Below are 19,258 nucleotides of genomic sequence, written 5' to 3'. Positions count from 1 at the left end.
TGATGTTGTGAGGGACAGTCAGGCACTATTCGACGAACATTTATCTGGCATCTGCTCGTGCCTGGCCCTGTGGTACCAACAGTCACAGTCCTGTCTTCACAGGCTCACGGGGCAGCGGTGGGACCCGCTAGTCCCTAGAAGTGACGACCCAGAGTAGCCATCGCCACCTGCTGACATGCATCTAAACACACTCTTCCTGGGCCTCCCCGGTGGCGCAGCGGTTGAGCGCTGGGTTGTGAAGCTGCCCCGCAGCCTCTGCGGCACCGGTTAGATCCCCAGCTGCTCCCCGGCCACTGGGTGAGGGTCCCCCATGGCGCGACAGACCTCTCCTGCTGGGCCCGCTGCTCCCCTCAGCAGTGTATTTTGTCAGTCTGCCTGTTCTGCTCCCTGCTCTGGCTCTGGTGAATTCTCTCACCCTCCCGCGCTTCTGACTGTGCCCAGTGCTTGTACAAATAAATAAATAAATCTAAAGAGAAAATAAAAAATAAACACACTCTTCCTTCCCCCGGCTCTAGCTCCCCCTCCTTCCAGCTGACCCAAGGACATCGCCACAGCTTTCCTCCTGCCTTCCCCTGCCTCACAACTTCTTGCTTTTCTGTATCATTCTCATCAGCACGCACATCTGCTGTCCTCTCTCCCACCTTCCCTGGGCAGGTATTGACCCATTTCTTATCATCAACTCCCCCTTTCTTTTTTTTTTTTTTGAAAGATTTATTTACTTATACAAGCACTGGGGTACAGGCCAGCGGCGTGGGAGGACAAGAGAATCTACCAGAGCCAGAGCGGGAAGCAGAACAGGCAGAAGGACCGAAGACACTGCTGAGGGGAGCAGCAGGCGAGGCAAGAGAGGTCTGCGCGCCATGTGGGAATCTCCTTGGGCAGGGCGGGAATCGAACCAGCGCCGCGGAGGCTGCAGACAGCTTCACAGCGCTGCGCTCAACCTGCTGTGCTGTCCAGGAGGCCCCAACTCCCCCCTTTCTTTTTTTTTTTTTTTATACTTTTTTTTTTTGTTGTTGTTGTTGTTTATACAAGCACTGGGTACAGTCAGAAGCGCGGGAGGGAGAGAGAATTCACCAGAGCCAGAGCAGGGAGCAGAGCAGGCAGAAGGACCGAAGTACACTGCTGAGGGGAGCAGCGGGCGGCAGGAGAGGTCTGCGCGCCATGTGGGACCCTCCTCCGGTGGCCGGGGAGCAGCCGGGGATTGAACCGGCGCTGCAGAGGCCACGGGCAGCTTCGCAACCCAGCGCTCAACCGCTGCGCCACCTGGGAGGCCCCCAACTCCCCCCTTTCAATCAATAGTTCCAGATCTGTCCACACTGGTTCTCTTCCCAAACCCTTTTGTACCCACTCCAGTTGGGCTCCCGACCCCCCCATGCCACCCAAGCCGCTCTGGTTCCCATCACTTCCACACTGGTAAGCCCAAAGCTGCCTTCTCAGCACCTCCCGGGAGCAATGGACACCTCATCTTCCTGCTTCTACCTTCACGCCCTAGTGTCATATCCCTCTTCTGTTCAGAACCCTTCCAGGAGCCCTGAAATTGCATCTCCCCAACTCTTCCTGCTCCCCCCACCACGCTCAACAGTGGCCACATGCCTGCTTCTCCCATAAGCACTGCTCTCTTCCTCAGGACCTTTGCACTGCCTCTTCCTTCTCCCCGGAAATTCCACCCCCAATAACTTCCAGAACTCCCTCCTTCACCTCCTTGAGGTTTTTTTTCCCGTCATGTCTCTGACCAACCTTTATAAAAACTGGAACTTGCACATCCCCAGGGTGTCTTTTTAATTTCTTCTCCTGAATCCCACCGCCATTGGCACACTGTGTATTTATCTTATTTGCCTGCATCTCCCCTCACCAGGACATGAACTCTGTGAAGGCGGGTCTTTTGCTTTTTTGCATCTATTTTGTTCAGTCCCAAGTGTGAGTTCAGCGTACACACCTCACAGAGCAGCATGTGGTGGATGAAGAGGAAAAGGGGAGGCGTTGATGGTAAAAGCGTGATGACTCTTAGGGGCCTCCGTGGTGGCCGAGGCGTTAAGTCTCAGCGCTATCACCACTGCGGCCTGAGTTCAATCCCAGCCAGGGGGCTACCCACATGGCGCAGCAGACCTCTCCTGCTGCCCGCTGCTCCCCTCAGCAGTGGATTTCAGCCCATCAGCCTGTTCTGTTCCCCACTCTGTCTCTGGTGAATCCTCCCTCCACCCCCACACACTGCTGGCCGGTACCCCAGCTCTTCTACATACACACACACACACACACAAAAAAAAAAAAAAAAAAAAAAAACCTGTGGTGATTCTCCACAGGGCGCTTCTGGTTTTCCTCTGTGGGTTTCGATCTTCGGATTTCCCGAGTTTTCTTGACCTAAAGAAACGTGGCTGCTGCCTGTGCGCAGAGGCGGCACAGGTTGGGCCCAGGTACTCCCCTGACCTCTGAAGACGCTGCAGAGACGCGCAACCCAGGCACAGGGTTAAAATCTCCTCTGGGCGGCTCCTGGGTCACCTGTGGCGGGTGAGAAGTTGGCCTGTCCTAGCCCGACTCTCCCGTGGCCGCCTCACATCACTGGCTGAACTGCCCTGACTTTACGTCCACGCAGGAGGCTGTGCTCCCCCTGCTAGGCCAGGGAGGGGGTTCGCAATAAGTTCACAGACGTCTTCAATGGAAGTTTCCCCTTTTTCCCCATTTATTGAAAGGCTGGTTGAACAGGGCTTGTTTCAATCTGTGCTGTTCTCTCTCTCTGATCCTCCACCCTGGGTTCTCCTCACTCGTTTTACTCCTACTAACCCTATCGCTTTCCTCCCCATCCAGGGGACACCCGGCACCCTCTTGCACCAGACTTGCAGACCATGATCATGTTAGTGAAGCCATCTGACTGGCGGCGAGCCAACCCCTTGTCATGCAGAAGAACCAACTAGATTTCATCCTGGCCACTCTGAGCACCTGACAGATGAATGGAAGGATCTGGGGCCCACAGCTAAAACCCCAACTCTCTCCTTCAGTCTCGTGAGATTACAGGACTCAGGAAAACAATGATGGGAGCTTTCAAGGACTGGCCCTTGCTCAGGTAAAATCAGTGACTGGAACTTCCCCTCTGCCTTGAAAACAAGCGCGGTGCTGGCTCAGAGGTGACATGTGAAGGCAACATGGTCACCAAGCCCTGGGGTAGCCCACAGGCAGCACCCCCAAACACCTCACGGAGTCATCCACAGTCCTAGCACTAACTTTTTTTTAAGAGTATTTATTTATTTATCTATACAAGCACTGGGTACAGTCAGAAGCGCGGGAGGGTGAGAGAATTCACCAGAGCCAGAGCGGGGAACAGAACAGGCAGACTGACGAAATACACTGCTGAGGGGAGCAGCGGGTGGCAGGAGAGGTCTGCGTGCCATGTGGGACCCTCGTCTGGTAGCTGGGGATCGAACCAGCGCCGCAGAGGCTGTGGGCAGCTTCGCAACCCAGCGCTCAATCGCAGCGCCACCATGGAGGCCCCTAACTTTTTTTTATTCATTTATTTATGCATATAAAAACTGGGGTACAGGCCAGAGGTGCAGGGGGTGAGAGGATTCACCAGAGACAGAGCGGGGAGCAATAAAGGCAGATGGACTGAAATACACTGCTGAGGGGAGCAGCGGGCGAGACAGGAGAGGTCTGCTGCACCATGTGGGTAGCTCCCTGGCTGGGGATTGAACTCGTGCTGCAGTGGCTGCGGACAGCTTCACAGGGCTGACACTTTACCCCTGCACCACCAGGGCGGCCCACTAGCACCAACTCTTAGGACAACTCTGATCTATGCCAAACCAACGACCGTTTTGGTGGGCTCACAGGGCGTCTCATGAACAACCTGGAGCAGCGCAGCTGTCCCCAGGATCAGACTGCCCAACACCACAAATCACAACACGGGTGGGCCAAGAGCCCGAAGCTGGGCAGGTGATAAAGCCAAACCTTAGCACTGCCAGGACTCCAGTCGCAGATATTTCACAACCCGTCCTGCTCTTACCAATTGAGAGGCCTCTGTAGAAAAGAGGTGCCAGCTGGCATGTACGACCAGTGACGAAGCTCATGAATTCCCCCAGATCTAGGGCACTGAAGGTGCCACCCACCCTCGTCTTATTGGTGAACCCACAGTGGCCTTCTTCTCTCGCGTGGCAATGAATATACAAAGAGTTCTTCGATATACTGACTTGCAAGTGTTCACGGGAATCAAAGTCTCCCTGACAAGAGCTTATCAGGCCATCAAAGGGCGCCTCCTTGGCTCACCGCTGAGCGGCTCCTGTCTGACAGAATGTCCTCGTTCTCTTGGAGACAACCTGCTTCCTGTCTCGTCCTGTTCGCCAACTGGCTCCTCTTTGGGGAAAGCCTTCTCTCTCGTGGGAAGACTTCCACCCCTGCGGGCTCATCAAGATCACCACCGGCTAGTTCCTTCTTGGAAGAAGTGTTGTTTCTGGGATTTGGAGGAGACAGAGGAGTCTGCCGCTGCATTCTCCTGAGGAACCTCCTGGGGTTTAGCTTTTTCTCCTTTCGGGTTCTTTCACTTGTATGCCTGGGGGAGGACCCCTGGGAGGCAACTGAGGGGAAAACACACTTCTCCAAGGAACGGTGAGGCTATAACCAGCCCCCGGGCTACCGAGCAAGCTCTCCCGGCGCCTGTCTCAGGCGGCGTATTTCTCTCTACATCTTCATCTTTCAGTATTAGGCCGGGGAAGGTGCGTGACTTGCTACCGATGCACCTACATGCTCTCAATCCCCGTTTCAGACCTGCCACCCCACCCCCAGCACGACAGCCTTTCTCCCTGGAAGGATGAATCCCCAGGCTTTGTCCAGAACTCAGGAGGGGGTGGGCACACAGTGAGGACAGACTTATCAGGGAGCAACTACTCCTTTTTTTTAAAAAAAGATTTCATTTTGTGTAGAACCGGGATGCAGGCCAGAGGTGCGGGCGTGAGAATTCACCAGATAGCGTGGGGAGCAGAACAGGTGGATCTACTGAAATACACTGCTGAGGGCAGCAGTGGGGAGACAGGAGAGGTCTGCTGTGGGTAAGCTCCCTGGCCGGGGATCGAACTCAGGTCTTCGCGGTGATAGCACTGAGACTCAACCCCTAGACCACCAGGGAGTCCCTGTCAACTACTTCTTAAACAGACTTTCCACCAACACTTGATTTTTGCCTTCCCGGCTCCCACTGCAGCTATTTCAAACTCTTGAAATTTAGGGGAATCCTGCAGTTTTAGTCAGTTCTCTCCTCTTACCCTCGGGTGTGCTTTGTTGTTTGGGATTGTGAGCATAAATCTGGTTGATCTTAATTTGCTGTAATTCCGCCTGAGGCTCCTTGAGGGTGCGTGCCTTGGTTTCAGCCAGAGCTACTTTCAGTTCATGTTTATGCTTGGCCTTTCCTGGACCACTCTGCAAGGGGAAATTCAAACCCCAGTTGGGCCTGTGGTTGTGAGTTCCTGGACTCCACAAAACAGTTACTCTGCTTAGTGGTTGTTCAACAAGACCAAGCATCTCTACCCGGTTTCAAAGCGCAGCTTTACCTGGCCCCTGCTGGTACCACTTAACCCCCCTCCATCTCCACAGCTCTCTCCACTCTAGGGGAGAACAGACGTCACTGTCTTCTGTTAAATAGGCCTTGCTTCCTTCAGACAAAACTTTGCATATGCTGTTCCCCTGCCTGCAACTCTTTTCCATCCCACTTCATTGTCACCTATTACACCCTCAAGACACTGCTCAAACCCACTCATCACTTCTTCAGGAAGCCATCTTACTCCTAGACCCCTAAATAAGGTCAGACAGAGCTCAGTTAAACCCTCCCCAAGCCCCTGTACTACTTTAATGCCAGAAACAGTATCTAAACTGTAAATTATAATGATGAAATCTATCCATTTATCCACAAGAATATTTTATTAATGTCTGTCTTCCCCAGTGGACTGAGCTCTTTGAGGGCTAGGATTGGGTGCTGCACCCCCAAGTGCTCAGGCACAAAACTGGAGCCCAATAAATGTGTGTGGAATTAATGAGGGTCAAATACATGCAGAATGAGGGTGCACAACCAGGGGCCCTGATAGCCGTCTACAGCTTCACCTTCATGGCTGGGCATGTAGGATCCTGCTTCTGGGACTCCTATTAAGAGAAATCACCAACCAACCCACCCCCAACTGAGGTAGGGAGACAAGAGAAACTGGTCCTTGCAGTAAATGTTCACTTTAAAGGGCCCTTTGCCCATGCCCCATCTTGGAGGCTCAGAGCTCAGCTTCTGGGAGGGAGATGAATGGGGGAGGTGCTGGAGCTGGGACCAGAGGTAAAAAGGAGCAGAGCTGCTAACTCCAGACCCTGAGCTGAGTCAGAAATCCAAGGCCTCTTAGGAACCAGGGGCCGACTCAGCAAACAAACGCCATGGTCCTCCTATACACAGGGGTGTCATAAGCACCCAAAGTATGGGGTGTGGCTGTATGTGGCCCTAAGTGCTGGACACTTGACACTATCAATTAGGAAGTAGCCCATCTTGTACCCAGGGCTTGGGCCTAAGATGCCACCTTGGTCTGGAGGGTGGGAGGACACATCATCCTGGGTCTGGCAGAGGAATCTTGAATATGAAGAGTTGAGAGGAGGACCCCTTGGGCCAGGAGGGAGCCTCACTTGGGCCTACTGAGGGATGTCTCCAGAGCCGTGGAGCAGACAGGCAGTAGAAACAGGATGGGAAAAGCAAAAAAAAAAAAAAAAAGCAAAACTAATCCCAAGGGTCCTGCTGGGCTCAGAAAACAAGGTTAGGCGAGGGGTAAGAGCTCAGCCAGGAGCTGGCGCCAGGAGAGGCAGAGCAAGGGCTAGAACTAACAGGTAATCAGGGCCAAGTCTGGGGAGCAGAAAAAGGCCCAGCCTAGAAGGACACATTCCCAGGAGTGGAGCCAGGGTCAGAGGTGGAGTCAGGTGAAGGACGAGACAGGGAACATGTACCACATCCCGGGGCTCCTTGGCAAGAGTCGGGACTAGGTCCTCTGAGCAGAGCGTAGGAATCAGAAAGGCAGAGCACAATAAAGGCGGGATCCAGGAGGGAACTAGGCCTCAAGACAGGCTGCAAACCAGAGCAAGGCCGAGAAACCAGCTGCCTGGGGCGCATCCCAGGGTGAACCCAAGTCGCCCCCCTTCTCAGCCCCCACAGACGCGAGCACGCACATTATTATCCAGGAGGCCGGGTTAGTCTTGAGGGTGACAGCCAAGTGGGAGGGAGGGGGGCTATGCACGCTACAGAGTCGGGTCCCAGAGGCCGCTAAGTTCGCCCCGGGGCGCAGTCAGGCGGGGAGCGGGTCCTGGCTAGGCCCGCGGTCCTGGGTCCGGCTCAGGCTCGGTCCCCGGCACGCCGCGGATGTCAGGCAGCAGGCGGCAGCCGGCCACGATGTCCAGGCGCTCGGCCAGGGCGCAGAGATCTCCCCGCGCCAGGCGCACGCTGTGGGCCGCCGCCAACCCCGCCGCCTGCGCGGCCGCCAGCCGACCGGCCAGGGCGGCCACATCGCGGCCCGCGCGGCGGTACACGCCGCTCACCGCCGCCGCCACGTCGTGGTCCAGGCGCGCCTGGCTCTCGGCCAGCCGGAGCTGCAGCAGCGAGCGCGCAGGGGCGGGCGCCGGCGTCTCCTCCGCGCCCCAGGCCTCCCCGGCCGCGTCCCGCTGCACGACGAGCGGAGGCAGGTCCCTCGGCGCGGCCCTCGGCTCCGGCTCCGGCTCCGAGTCGGTCTCCGCGGCCTCCCCGGACACCCGCAGCCCGGTGGGGCGGCCGCGCGTCGGGCCCGCGGGGCCCAGGTACAGCTCCTCCTCCTCCGACGAGGACGCGGAGAGCTCCGAGTCCGTCTCGGCCGCCTCCCCGGGCACCACCGTCTCGGGCCTCCGCGGCGGCCTCCGCCCTCGGCCCTGGGACGCCATGGCGCCGGCTGGGGGGAGAGGGCGGGGGGCGGCGTGAGGGGCGCGCCCCGCGGCCCCGGCACCCCCCGAGCGACCGGGCCGCGGGCGCCCCCCGCCCGGGCCTCAGCCGCCTCTGCCGCACGCGGAGCTCATCACCCCGCCCCGGCCGCGGGCCCACGGGACCCCGCCCCCCGCGGGCCGAGGGGGGACCGAGGCGCGCCCCGCCCGGCTCCGCAGCCCGAGCCCCGAGCCCGGCTCTTCCGGATTCTGCCCCGGCCCGAGGCCGCGCCCTCCAGGCCGGGCCCGCAAGCACGCGGGCTCCGGACACACGGGACGCGGCGACGCGCTGCTCGGGGCGGGGGCGCCACCCCGCGAGGCCGTACCGGGTCCCCGAAGCTCGGAGTCCGCGGGATCCGCTCCTCAGGCGTCGCGCCGCTTCGGCTCCGAGGGAGGCGGCGCAGCCAATCAGCGAGCGGGCTGGGCGGGCGCGGCGCCGACTCGGGAGCCCGTTGGCTAGCAACCCGGAAGCAAGCGTCGGACTTGAGGCGGGCGTGGAGGGACACGTGACTATAGGTCTGGCCAATAGGGAAGCGGCTCGAAGGTGCTTCCGGGTTGTGCGGCGAGGAAAGTCTGAAAACTCGAGATAAAAAAAGTCCCGTTTCCAGGACCCGGAAACAGAGAGGAGACGGAGAGAAGAGCGGCGACGCGGTCACGTGTGGCCAATGAAAAAAAGGAGCGGGCTCTTTTTTTTTTTTTTAAGTCTCCCAGTTTCTCTCACGCACCACGTGAGTTAGGACTAGGTAGGCGGGGCTAGTCTGAAACACCAATGGGAGCGGAGGAGGCGGGCTCGCGCCCAGATGCAGGGGGCGGGGCTTTCCCAGCCCGACCAATGAGAGCACGAAGCGCTGGGCGGGCGCTGGGCGCGCGGAGCTGGCGCATGGCGGACGTAGCGCTGTTTGAGTTTCTGCACACGGAGATGGTGGCGGAGCTGTGGGCGCGCGATCCGGACCCCGGTCCCGGGGTGAGCGCCGGGCCCCGGAGGGAGGAGGCGCGGGCCGCGGCGGGACTGCCGGATCGAGGCCCAAGGCGGGTGCAGAGGGTGGTTTAGCCGCCGGTGTCGAGCCCCAGCCCCGCCCCTGACTCGCTGGGCGATCTCGGGCGCGGGCTCCCTCCTCTGTAAAGTGGGGGTGACTACAGGGCCGGCCCCACGGGTTATTGCCAGAAATTAGGAATGGCATCTAGCTCAGAGCGTGGCACAGAGTGAGCCTGCAGTAATTATAGTAATTACCATTATTGGACGTGTACAAGGACTGAACCGCTTGGGGTGGATCCGGCAGCCCCTCTCACGAGGCTGAGCGCCAGGGCCTTGATCTCTGTGTACCTCAGTATCCGCCTTTGTAAAATGGGCCTGGTAACAGCACTTGAGGCTCAGAGTGGGGCATTTCTTCATTCGGTACTTATTGAGCCCCTGTTGTATACCAGGTCCTGTTTTCCTCTCCTACTTTAGTTGAGTAGTCAAACAATAAGGAAAAATAGAATATGCGCCCAACTAGTGAGGATGTCTATAAAGAAAACTTTAGGAGAGTCCGGGACACCAAAAGAATGGAGTGGTGCAGGGTGGGGGGAAGCCTCCCTGAAGAAGAGAAGGGTTAGGAAGCAAGCTGGTGGATGAACAGGTGGAATCCAGGAAGCGGGAACTACAGGTGCAAAGTCCTCATGGCGCACTGTTGGCCTTTGGGAAGTGGATCCTTATGAGGAATAAATGAACTAAAACTTTAAAGTACTTAGTGCCACGTCTAGCACATAAATAACCTTCAAAACACGGGAGCTTGTTATAAAATCTGTTAACAAGAAAACAGGTTGGGGGAGCGAGTCCAAGCTGAATAAATGGGGCTGTGATCACTTTTTTCTTACCACGCTCATCATGCTGTATATGACCGTGATATATTTTTTATTGGCTTAGGCTTTTGTTGGCAGGATCCCTAACACAGGTATTTCTTATTATCATCTCAACAGCGTTTCTTCCAAGTGCAGCCATTCGACAGACTTGAACTAAAGCCCTCAAGGGGCTGGAGGCTCTGGGGGTTACTCAGTGAGCCACAAAACATCCTTGCCTTCCTGGAACTTTTGTTTCAGTAGGAGGGGAGACAAAAAAATAATAAATGAGGAGTGTGCGGTACACTGGGGAAGCCCTATGACAAAGGTGAAGTGGGGAGAGGACGTGTGCATTGGCCTCTGTTGGGGAGGGAGCTTGCAGTCTCATGCCATCCATCCTGCCTTTGAAACCAGAAACCCAGGAGTCCCCAACATCTGCCTTCTATCCCTCACCTCCAGCCCTCAACTGGGCACTGCTTGTTCTAAGGACATTACCCATCTGTCCTCTCCCTGCCCTAGTAAGGCTCCCTCCTCTCTGCCCCTGTACCAGCCTCCACCCTCATCTCCAGCTCATCCATGTGAGCACCTGTTAATCCTTCAGATATTGGCCGACGTGCCTGAGATGTCAGGTATCCTGGTTACAGTCTCACGGGCCTCCCCAGTTCTCCCTCATACTCACTGTCTATCTGAATGAAGTATGGTTCTGTTTCACCCCCCTGCCAGCCTTGGCACGTGGGTGGCCTGGACCAGGTCCGCGTTGGTCACCACGGTCAGTTCTGTGCACGTCGTAGGTCCTTGGCATGGATTTGTGGAAGAAGTGGACGCGGCCCCTGTGCTGTAAAAGACTGGGGTGGGGAGCGGGGATGCCTCTGGTCTCGTGGCGAGCCCTGGCTCCCACCGCATACGAGTGTTTCCCAGGTGTGATCTTGGGCTTTATGCTCTGATTTCATCGCCTCCTCCTCCCGGCCTGCAGAGTGTGGTCCTTCCCCCTTTGTAGATGAAGAAACAGGTTTGATGGCGGGCGCGCTCTCAAGTGGCAGAGGCAGGAATGTAACTAGGCCTCCCACTTCCAAAGCCTGTGTTGTAAACGCCTTCCCTTTCCCCGTGTGTCTTTCTTGACATCCTCTGGGAGGATTTTAATGGGTTTCTGTGGTCAAGCAAGAGTGGGAAGCACTGGGTTCTCGGGTGCCCTCTCCCAGCTACTACCAGGATTCTGCCCCAGGGACCCCCAGCTTCCTGTCACTGGCTGGGCTGGGGCCTGGGCGGCGGGCCTCAGACAGCTCCCTGGTTTCAGCCAGGGGTGAGCACTGTGGCACTTTCTGTCCGGGGGCACCCCATGCCAGGCGCCTGTCGGGGAAACTGTCCCGATCTTTCAGTGCTTTCTCTTTCACCCCAGGCCCCTCTCCCCACCGTTCCTTCTCCGGTCCAGCAAGAGCCCCATGTGAACGGAAGGCAGGGCTCCAGTTTCTTGGGGCCTAGTGCTGCCCCCAGCGGGGTTTCATCTGATCGAGTCCTCGGAGGAGCCTTCCGAGGGGGATGTTCTGCCCTGTAGTACAGCGTGGGGACCGAGGCACCCGAAGCGAGAGGGCCTCTGAGACCCCACAGCCACTGTCAGAGGCCAGGTCAGGAACCGGGCTTCTGGCTGGGAAGCTTGTCCCTGGCCTGGGGCTGCCCTCCCACCAGCTCCTGGAGGACGGAGAGGTGGCTCGTTCACCTGTGTCCCCACAGCGGAGTCATTATTGAGGGTTTTCGTGATCTCCCTGCCCGGCCTAGTCCGGTGGCTGTTTGGGGCTGCCGAAGGTCCTTTCCCGGAGGGCCACAGGAGGACAGAAGGCCAGGCGGAGGAGCCAGGCGGTCAGGGGCTTGTTGTCCAAGCCAGAAAAACTCCCAGAGGAGGCTGTGGTTTCTCCGCCTCAGAAGCATTAAAGATAAGGGGAGCCTGTGGACAAAAGAAAGAGCCCGTCTGCCTGTGGGATGAGCCCCCATGACTGGACCCTGGCAGCTGGCAGGCACGGGCCTGCTCAGGGCCCAGCGAAGGCCCTGCCCACCCCTTCTCTCCGGAGGGGCGGGGGCGGGGGTGGCATTGGGGGCAGGAGGGGAATGGGTAAGCTCTGGGAGAGTCATGGGGAGAAGACAGGATGTGGGGTCGTTTGGTACCCCATCAGAAGGTGTGGGAGGAATCCAGGGCAGCAGGCCAGAGGTGCGCCCCCCGCACCTGCTCACTCACCGTGCTTTGGAGCCATTGGGGCCTTTCAGGAACTCCGGTTGCTTCTGACCCCACCAGGCCTGCAGAGAGGGGCCCTTGTGTGAACCCACCAAATCACCAGGGGCAGGGCGGGTGGGAGAGACGGAAGGAGCCAGGAAACCCCACAATTTTCTCACCTGGGAGTTGAGGATGTGTGCTGGGGGTACTGCTTCGGGGGATCTTCCTCTAGCCGGGTGGATTTCCTCCTGTCAGCTCTTCGATTCCCTTGACATGCTGCTGACCGTTCAACTCGCTGGGCCTCTCCTTTCACCCCTCCTCGGAGGCGCACAGCCGGGCCGGGGCCCCGCCGCAGGGTCTCGGGAACTGTTTTTTCTTGACACTCTGGGAGGCCTTATCTACCTGACCGCTTCCCGGTTAACATGTTTATTTTGGCTCCCTCCTTGGCACTTCCAAGAACTTTCCTTGGTCCGGATGTCCCTTCCGCCCAGGCCGGGTGCTGCGGGGCGGATGCTGCTGGGGCGACACTGACAAGACTCTCCTGAGGGGCTCCCCGCTGTTCCTTGTTGTCTCCATTGCTCTCAGTGGGCTGTTGTGTAAACTCAGCTGAGGCCCTGGCTCTGGGCTGGGCTCCCGAGGACTGAGGTGATTGGGAGAGGCCAGCCTTGCCCTCTGCAGGATGACAAACCCCTAATCCCTGAAGCGCTTTTGCAGGGACTGGGGCGTGAGCTCCATGGAGTCCCGGAGACGTGCTCAAAGCAGGGAGGCTTCTGTTCCCTCCACCCTCCCCTCCCTGCCACCTGCTCACCCTCCACCCTCTTCTGACCCCTTCTTTGCCCTCTTTTCTCACTGTTTCCATGGCTCTCCCTCCCCCGCGCTGCTCTCTTCACCCTGGTGAGGTAGGGACAACCCTCAGCCCCGGTTCACACATGGGGAGACTGAGGCACAGGGCCATTAGGCACTTTGTCAGCATCACACATCCAGCAAGCGGCAGAGCCAGGGTGCAAACCCAAGCGGTCTGAAGCTTGCTGAGGGGAAACTTGACCTCGTGGAAGCCCTTCTGGACCACCCCCCTCAGTGATCGGGGACCCTCTTCAGTGTGGCTCTGCCCCCTCTGAGTCCCGGCTGCAGCAGGGCCCAGGTGCCTGCCCACCTGGACCGTCCCCTGCCTCACACCCCCTCCTTCAGGCCAGCCCGGGGGAGGGCTTGTCCTCAGAGCACGGAAGTGATTGATCCTCCCTCCGCCCACGGCCCTCGTGACTGTAATGAAGTCATTCATTCACCATCGGAGCCTGTGTGCACCCATCAGCCCCAAGGGGGTGGGGAGCGCTCTCTTTGTTGTCATTGTCACCTGGGAGAACCGCACAGCCAGGCCCCTCCCCGCCAGGGCCCGAGCTGCGTGGTCAGAGCCAGATCCTGCCTTGAGGCCTCCGCACATACCCTCTGCTTGGATCCCCTCCTGTTGCTGGCCCCCCAAGTGGAAATGGCTCTGCTCTGCCCTGCTCTGAGCTGCCTGAGGCTCCCCCTCGAAAACAACTCCCCAGCTCGGTGACCAGGTTGTCATCATCTGGTACCTGTCACCACCACAGGGAGGCCAGCCAGGAAATGTCTGCAGAGGGTGGGGGGTTAAGTCCTGGGGACCCAAATACACTAGGTCAGGGTGGAGCCCCCTCTAGCGGGCAGGTGACATGGAGGGATTGCGAGAGCCGGGCGGCCTTCCAGGTGTGGGACCTGCCCGCGCCCAGGACAGAGGCCCTCCTCTAGCTGAGGGCTCATCCCGGGTCAGCCAAGGGGTGGCGACCCAGGGTGACAGACACGGGCTGTGAATGGAGATGGTGACAGTCATGACAGTCACTGAGCCCGGGTCTGTGGGTTTGGATTGTTTTTACCGGTTCCTGTAATGCCCAGGAGGACTCTGGGACACAGTATTGTTAACACGGTCCTCTTTTGACACGTACAGAAACTGAGGCACAGGTGAGCCACTGGCCCCATCCCACAGCCACGAGGCAGGGGTGGAGCTGGGCCAGCAGGCACGTGTGCCCCTCATGGTCCCACCTCCTGGGTGTCTTGAGTCACAAGAGACTCCCAGAGCCCTCCCTGGTGGATGGCTCTGCTGTGCCTGAGGAAACCTGAGGAAAACCAGCAGGTGGTACCAGAGCAGCCATTGTCACCCAACAGGAAGCGGTGTCGTCACCCAGGGCCTGGGTGCTGCTGGCAGAGAAGAGGGCTGCCTGGGCCTGAATGGTGGGCGCCTCTGCCCAGGCCGCCCGGTCCTGGCACTGCCTACCTGGTGGGCCTCAGCCCTGCCTGCTCACTAAGGCCGGGACAGCCGTGGGTGTCGACCTGCTCAGGGAGGCAGCCCCCCACTCCCCCATGGCTGAGGGTGCCCAAGGCAGGTTTTACTTATCCCCTGCCTCCAGCCTGGTCCCTGGGGGAGATGCGACCCCCTGAGAGGGCTTCCCCGAGCACCAGCCCGAGCAGTGCGCGCACCCCCACTTCTCACTGTGCTTCCTCAGCAGCTGAGAAGCATCCTAAATGTGTCCCATGCGCCGAGGCCGGTGCGGGCTGCTGGGGGTCCCTCTGGGTCCCAACTTGGGGATGGCACAGAGCGGGCGGCCCCCGGGGGTGGTGACCTCCATGGAGGATGAGGCATCCAGGCGTGGGGCAGAGGCAGCAGGGAGTGGGAGGCAGTGCAGGGCGGTGGGGCGGGCTGGGTGCAGGAGGGAAGTCTGCGGGAAGCTCCCAAGGGAGGCCGGGACCTGGCCCAGGGCTGGACTGGAGCCAAGAAGTGCCACCCTCCCACCCAGAGGCCCCCTGACAGCATGGGCCTGGGCGGGAAGGAAGGCTGTGCTCGTTCTGGGGAGTGAGGAGCTGAGGCCACCCTGGCTTTTCTGATGCCCCCAACCTGCGCCTCCCTCAGCAACCTCCAGGTCACACCAACAAAAACTGCAGACAAGTTGGCTCTCCTCTAGCCCAGCTCTCCGGGACCCATGGGCAGCCTCCAGGTGCTGCCCTCCTGCTGCCTCCTCTCCCCACTCCTGGGCCTCAGCTCCTCCCCGCGTGGGACCCCGGCCTGCCCTCCAGAATGCCACTAGGGAGCAGCTCTCTGCCCCGGGCCCACCTGTTCCTCCCCGGGCTCCAGGCTGTCTTAAGGCCTGAGGATTGACTGTGGAGGCGTGTGGAGGCGTGAGCCAGGCAGTCAGGACACCCCTCCCTTGGGGGCACCCCCATCGCCCCGGCAGGGACGGGCACGTCAGTCTTAGAATCCCCTCGCAGCCCCCAGCCCCAGCAGCCCTGACTAGAGGGGGCCGAGGCGCCCTGAGCCTGTCTTGCCTGACCTTCTAGGGACAGAAGACGAGCCTGTCGGTCCTGGAGGGCGTGGGCTTCCGCGTGGGCCAGGCTCTGGGTGAGAGGTGAGAGCCGGCCCTCCTGCCTTCCCCGCAGGCTGGCGTTGTCCCTGGCACACCGGGAGGGGAGGGGGCGATGCTCCTGCAGGAACCCAGCCTGCTTCCTCACCTGGCGCCCGGCCCCCAGGTTGCCCCGGGAGATGCTGGCCTTCAAGGAGGAGCTGGATGTCGTCAAGTTCCTGTGCAAAGACCTGTGGGCGGCCATGTTCCAGAAGCAGATGGACAGCCTCCGCACCAACCACCAGGTGTGTACGGTGCCGCCCGGCCTCCTGGTCGCGGGCGGATTGAAAGCTCAAAGGCCCAGGAGGGGAGCCCTGGCCTGCCCGAGCCGGGAGGCAGGACCCGGGCGCCCGAGGGCAGCCCCCGCCCCACTGTGCCGGTGTCCTCAGAGGAGCCGGGCGCTGCAGTGCGGGACTGAGGCGGTTTGCAGGGCCCCCACCTCCGCGCGCTGGGACAGCGTGTCTCAGCCCAGTGCCAGTGCCCATCGGGCACCCGCTCCGTGCTCGGCTCCCCATAGGTGGGTCCACAGTTCCTCACCACCCTGGACAGTGGTTCTTTTCTCCTGCAGCAAGAGGGGCAGGACCCAAGCACCCCCTGGGCGCACACCGGGCCTGAGTGGAGAAGCCCTCACCGCCCCCCCCCCACCCCCCCCCCCCCTGTAGCTCTAAGGATGGGCTGTGACCACAGCAGTTTGGGGGGAGGGGTCCTTCCGGTCTGAGCCCGGCAGCCCCCCCCACCTCAACGATATACTCAGGCAGCCCCAGCCCCACCCATGGCCTCTCCTCTGCTCCCAGGGAACCTACGTCCTGCAGGACAACAGCTTCCCCCTCCTGGTCCGGATGGCCTCAGGCCTTCAGTATGTGGAGGAAGCACCTAAGGTACGGGGGTTGCCAGGCTCCACCCAAACTCCATTCCCCCCTATTTACCCAGCCCCAGGGGCCTGGGGGAGGGGCGGGCCCCTCCGTAAAGCCCAGAGCAAAGCCCAGAGCGTAGCGGGGCCCGGCGGGCCTGGCCTCTTCCCGCGGTGACCTGTGCCCCCGCCCCCAGTTCCTGGCTTTCCCCTGCGGCCTCCTGCGGGGCACCCTCAGCACCCTGGGGATCCAGAGCTTGGTCACCGCCTCCGTGGCATCCCTGCCCGCCTGTGAGTTTTGGGAGGTTCCTCCCGTCCCCGGGGTGTGATGGGGGCTCCAGGGCGCCCCCGTCCCTGCTCTTGAGGGTGGGGGAAGCAGCGCCAGGCTGCCGAGCAGACGGGGAATTGGAGACCAGAGAACCTAAGTCCATGCCTGGATCCCTGATATCCCCCCACCTGCTTCCTGGGGTGTCAGCCCCCAGGGGTGCCCTTGATGATGGACCGGCCTAGGGGTTTCCAACATCCTTCCCAGCATGGGGGCCAGGCGGATCTGGCTGATGCTTGGCTGGGGGCTCCAAAGGCAACTGACCCGGGGAGCTGGCACGGGGCCCCCCATCAGGCAGGGCAGCCTGCAACCAGCCCTCCTTCTCCCCCAACTCCCACTAGGTGTTTTTTCTGCTGCCAGCACCCCAAGGCCCTTCACAGGGGCCCCCAGGGCTCAGTGAGCAGGACTGAGCAGCACATGCCACGGAAGCCCGGGCCAGGCCCCTCCCCGGCGGCCTACATGCTTGGCCCTTCATACCCCTAGTTACCCAGCCCTGGGATGCAGGTCAGCTGGGCGGGGAGTATCATCCCCTCTGGCCAGTGAGGAAACTCCAGCCCTAGGCCACCCAGACTGTGGGCGCAGGCAGGAGGAACACCCCTGAGCCACTCGGGCGCTTCCCGCCTCTCCCCGCGGACCCCTGCCTCCCCTAAACCCAGCCCTTCTCTTCCAGGTAAGTTCCAGGTGGTGATCCAGAAATCCTGAGACGCCCGGGCCCAGGCACCCGACTGCCACCCTCGGGGCTGGCCAGAGGGCAGGTGCCAGGGATCCCGGGCTCTGGGTGTGACACGCCAGGAGGGAGGCCGGGTGCTGCCGGGGGTCCTTCGTGCTCAAGAAGTGGGCGTTGTCGGGGCTGTAGGACTGTTGGGGGGCCGGGTGGTCCTGTCTGCTAATAAAGGCTTGTGTGAACTGGATTCCAAGTGGAAGGTGGGGGGTGACGGGGGTCTGGGAACCGACGGTGTGTGTTACAGGTCGGTGAGGGGGGAGGGGAGCTGTGTAGCTCCCCTTCTTTCTCTCACCTGCCTGGCCCCCTCCCCCCAAGGCCTGAGGCCCTGGAGCCTGTGCCTCCGCCCTGCACACCTGGCAGAGGGAAGGTGGCCCCCGGCACTGGCAGCCCCACCAGTAGCGACAAGTCTGAGGCCGCCCTCTGCCCGATGGGGCCCACAGGATGGACCTCTCCCTGAGGCGCAGGGCAGGGGTGTCTGGTGAGCGACAGGGGGCGGGCCCTGGGTGGCCGGGGCTGGGGCTGGACAAAGGAGGAGGGACAGGCTGGACACCCTCCCCTCCCCGCCCCCCACACGTGCACACACACTTCACATGCCTGACAGAAACGCGTCATCGCCAGGGCAGTGACCTGGCTGACCCGTCCCTGGGCAGCGTGGCCTCCCTGGCCCTGCCCCTCCCCCTGCCACCGCCTCCTCGCCCGGTTATATTCCTAGCATCCCGGCCCTGGCCTGGACTCTGCCGCCTGCTGCCCCCTGCGGGTAAGTACCCCGGCCTCTGGGCTCTGAACCCAGGCTGGGTGCGCCCCAAAGCCACCAGGAGGGGTCTCTGTGGCCTTGGGGCAGACGCGGCCTCTCCAGCCCGGGACAGCTCCCAGGCCCTGCTCCCGCTGCCCGCCCCCCTCTGCTGACTTCATCGCCCCCCATCCCTCTGTGGGCCCAGGGAGGCCTCCTAGGCAGTCTCGTCCTGCCTGCCCTGGGCCCCGCAGGCGCCAGCACTGCCCAGGACAGAGCCTGGCAGGTGCTTCCCAAATGAATCAAGGGAGGGGGGAGTGGGGGATTGGTTCCCCCACCCCCAGCTCACCCCACATGCAGACACACGCGCCGGGAGGTACAGGGTCCCGCGTTGGCGCGGAGCAGGGAGGCGGCCTTCCCAGCAGGGGCGGCCCCTGGGGTGGAGAAGCGGGTCTTGGTCACCCAGGCAGAGGCCCTGGAGGGAAACGCGGCCTGGCCATGTGGGGTCCCTTCCATCCTGTCCCGGGTGCCATTCCAGCTCCCCAGGGGCCCCGTCTCTGAGCCCCTCTGGAAGAGGGTGCAGCAGGCAGTCCCCCGGGCGCCTGCAGGTGGAGGGAGGCGGCCTCGGTGAGCCCGCAGCCAAACCGCACGGCCGGCCCCCAAAGCCGACTCTGCCTGGTGACGCGGGCGTGGCCTTCACCTCTCAGGCCTCAGTTTCCTCATCTGCAGAGCGGGCCTCACGGATCCCGCTGGGCCATGGCAGGAGGAAAGGGGTTCCTGCACCGAAAGCGGGTACCCGTTTGCGGCTCCGGTGAGCCTCCAGCAAGGCAGGCGTGGTGGGGTGCGGGGCATTTGGAGGCGAACGGCAGTGCCCGCGCGGTTGGCTGCCATGGCTGCTAAGGGCCGGGCTCCAAGCTCTGCGCGCTCCTCCTGACAACCACCTGCTGGCTCGGCATGAGGAAGCTGCCGCTCAGAGAGGTGAAGTCACCTGGCCAAGGTCACACAGCTGGGCCCTGAGGAACGGGCGTCTGAGCCCAGATAGTGCGTTTTCTCACACCTGGACTCTTAATCCCCCTCCCAGCTCCCTTCCTCCCACAGCACAAGTGTGTGCTTGCGTGCATGTGTGTGCGTGTGCACGTGTGTGTGTGGCAGGATGGGGGCGGTGGTGGCAGCAGGCCCCAAGACACCCCCGCCCCTATAGGTTGGGCCTGGGCAGCACCACGGGTGCCATCTCCACAGTTTACTGGGGTACTGAACGCAGCG

The 19,258-nt window shown here is 60.9% G+C and overlaps 2 protein-coding genes across 2 annotated transcripts; one reads left to right on the top strand and one right to left on the bottom strand.

The window, feature by feature from the left end:
* Positions 1–3,213: 3,213 nt before the first annotated feature.
* BLOC1S3 (biogenesis of lysosomal organelles complex 1 subunit 3) lies at positions 3,214–7,925 on the bottom strand. Its single transcript, XM_037518178.2, has one exon. The coding sequence runs from the start codon at positions 7,900–7,902 to the stop codon at positions 7,300–7,302; it is 603 nt and encodes a 200-aa protein (XP_037374075.1). The 5' UTR covers positions 7,903–7,925; the 3' UTR covers positions 3,214–7,299.
* An 885-nt stretch (positions 7,926–8,810) lies between these two features.
* On the top strand, positions 8,811–17,447 carry TRAPPC6A (trafficking protein particle complex subunit 6A). Its single transcript, XM_037516776.2, has 6 exons — positions 8,811–8,902; positions 15,305–15,372; positions 15,494–15,611; positions 16,161–16,244; positions 16,414–16,507; positions 17,212–17,447. Exons 1-6 carry the CDS (start codon positions 8,819–8,821, stop codon positions 17,241–17,243), a joined length of 480 nt encoding a protein of 159 aa, XP_037372673.1. The 5' UTR covers positions 8,811–8,818; the 3' UTR covers positions 17,244–17,447.
* Positions 17,448–19,258: the final 1,811 nt, after the last annotated feature.

Source organism: Talpa occidentalis, unplaced genomic scaffold, assembly GCF_014898055.3.
Source record: "Talpa occidentalis isolate TD23 unplaced genomic scaffold, MPIMG_talOcc4v2.1 talOcc4.17, whole genome shotgun sequence".
Classification (NCBI taxonomy): Eukaryota; Metazoa; Chordata; class Mammalia; order Eulipotyphla; family Talpidae; genus Talpa; species Talpa occidentalis.
This window is presented reverse-complemented; position numbering and strand designations above follow the sequence as displayed.

Bases quoted from the DNA above. Each gene is read 5' to 3' on its own strand.
- TRAPPC6A (XM_037516776.2), top strand. From the start codon at position 8,819: ATGGCGGACGTAGCGCTGTTTGAGTTTCTGCACACGGAGATGGTGGCG. The intron at 8,903-15,304 runs GTGAGCGCCGGG...CTGACCTTCTAG, and splicing joins ATCCGGACCCCGGTCCCGGG to GGACAGAAGACGAGCCTGTC. The intron at 15,373-15,493 runs GTGAGAGCCGGC...CCCGGCCCCCAG, and splicing joins GGCCAGGCTCTGGGTGAGAG to GTTGCCCCGGGAGATGCTGG.
- BLOC1S3 (XM_037518178.2), bottom strand. From the start codon at position 7,902: ATGGCGTCCCAGGGCCGAGGGCGGAGGCCGCCGCGGAGGCCCGAGACG.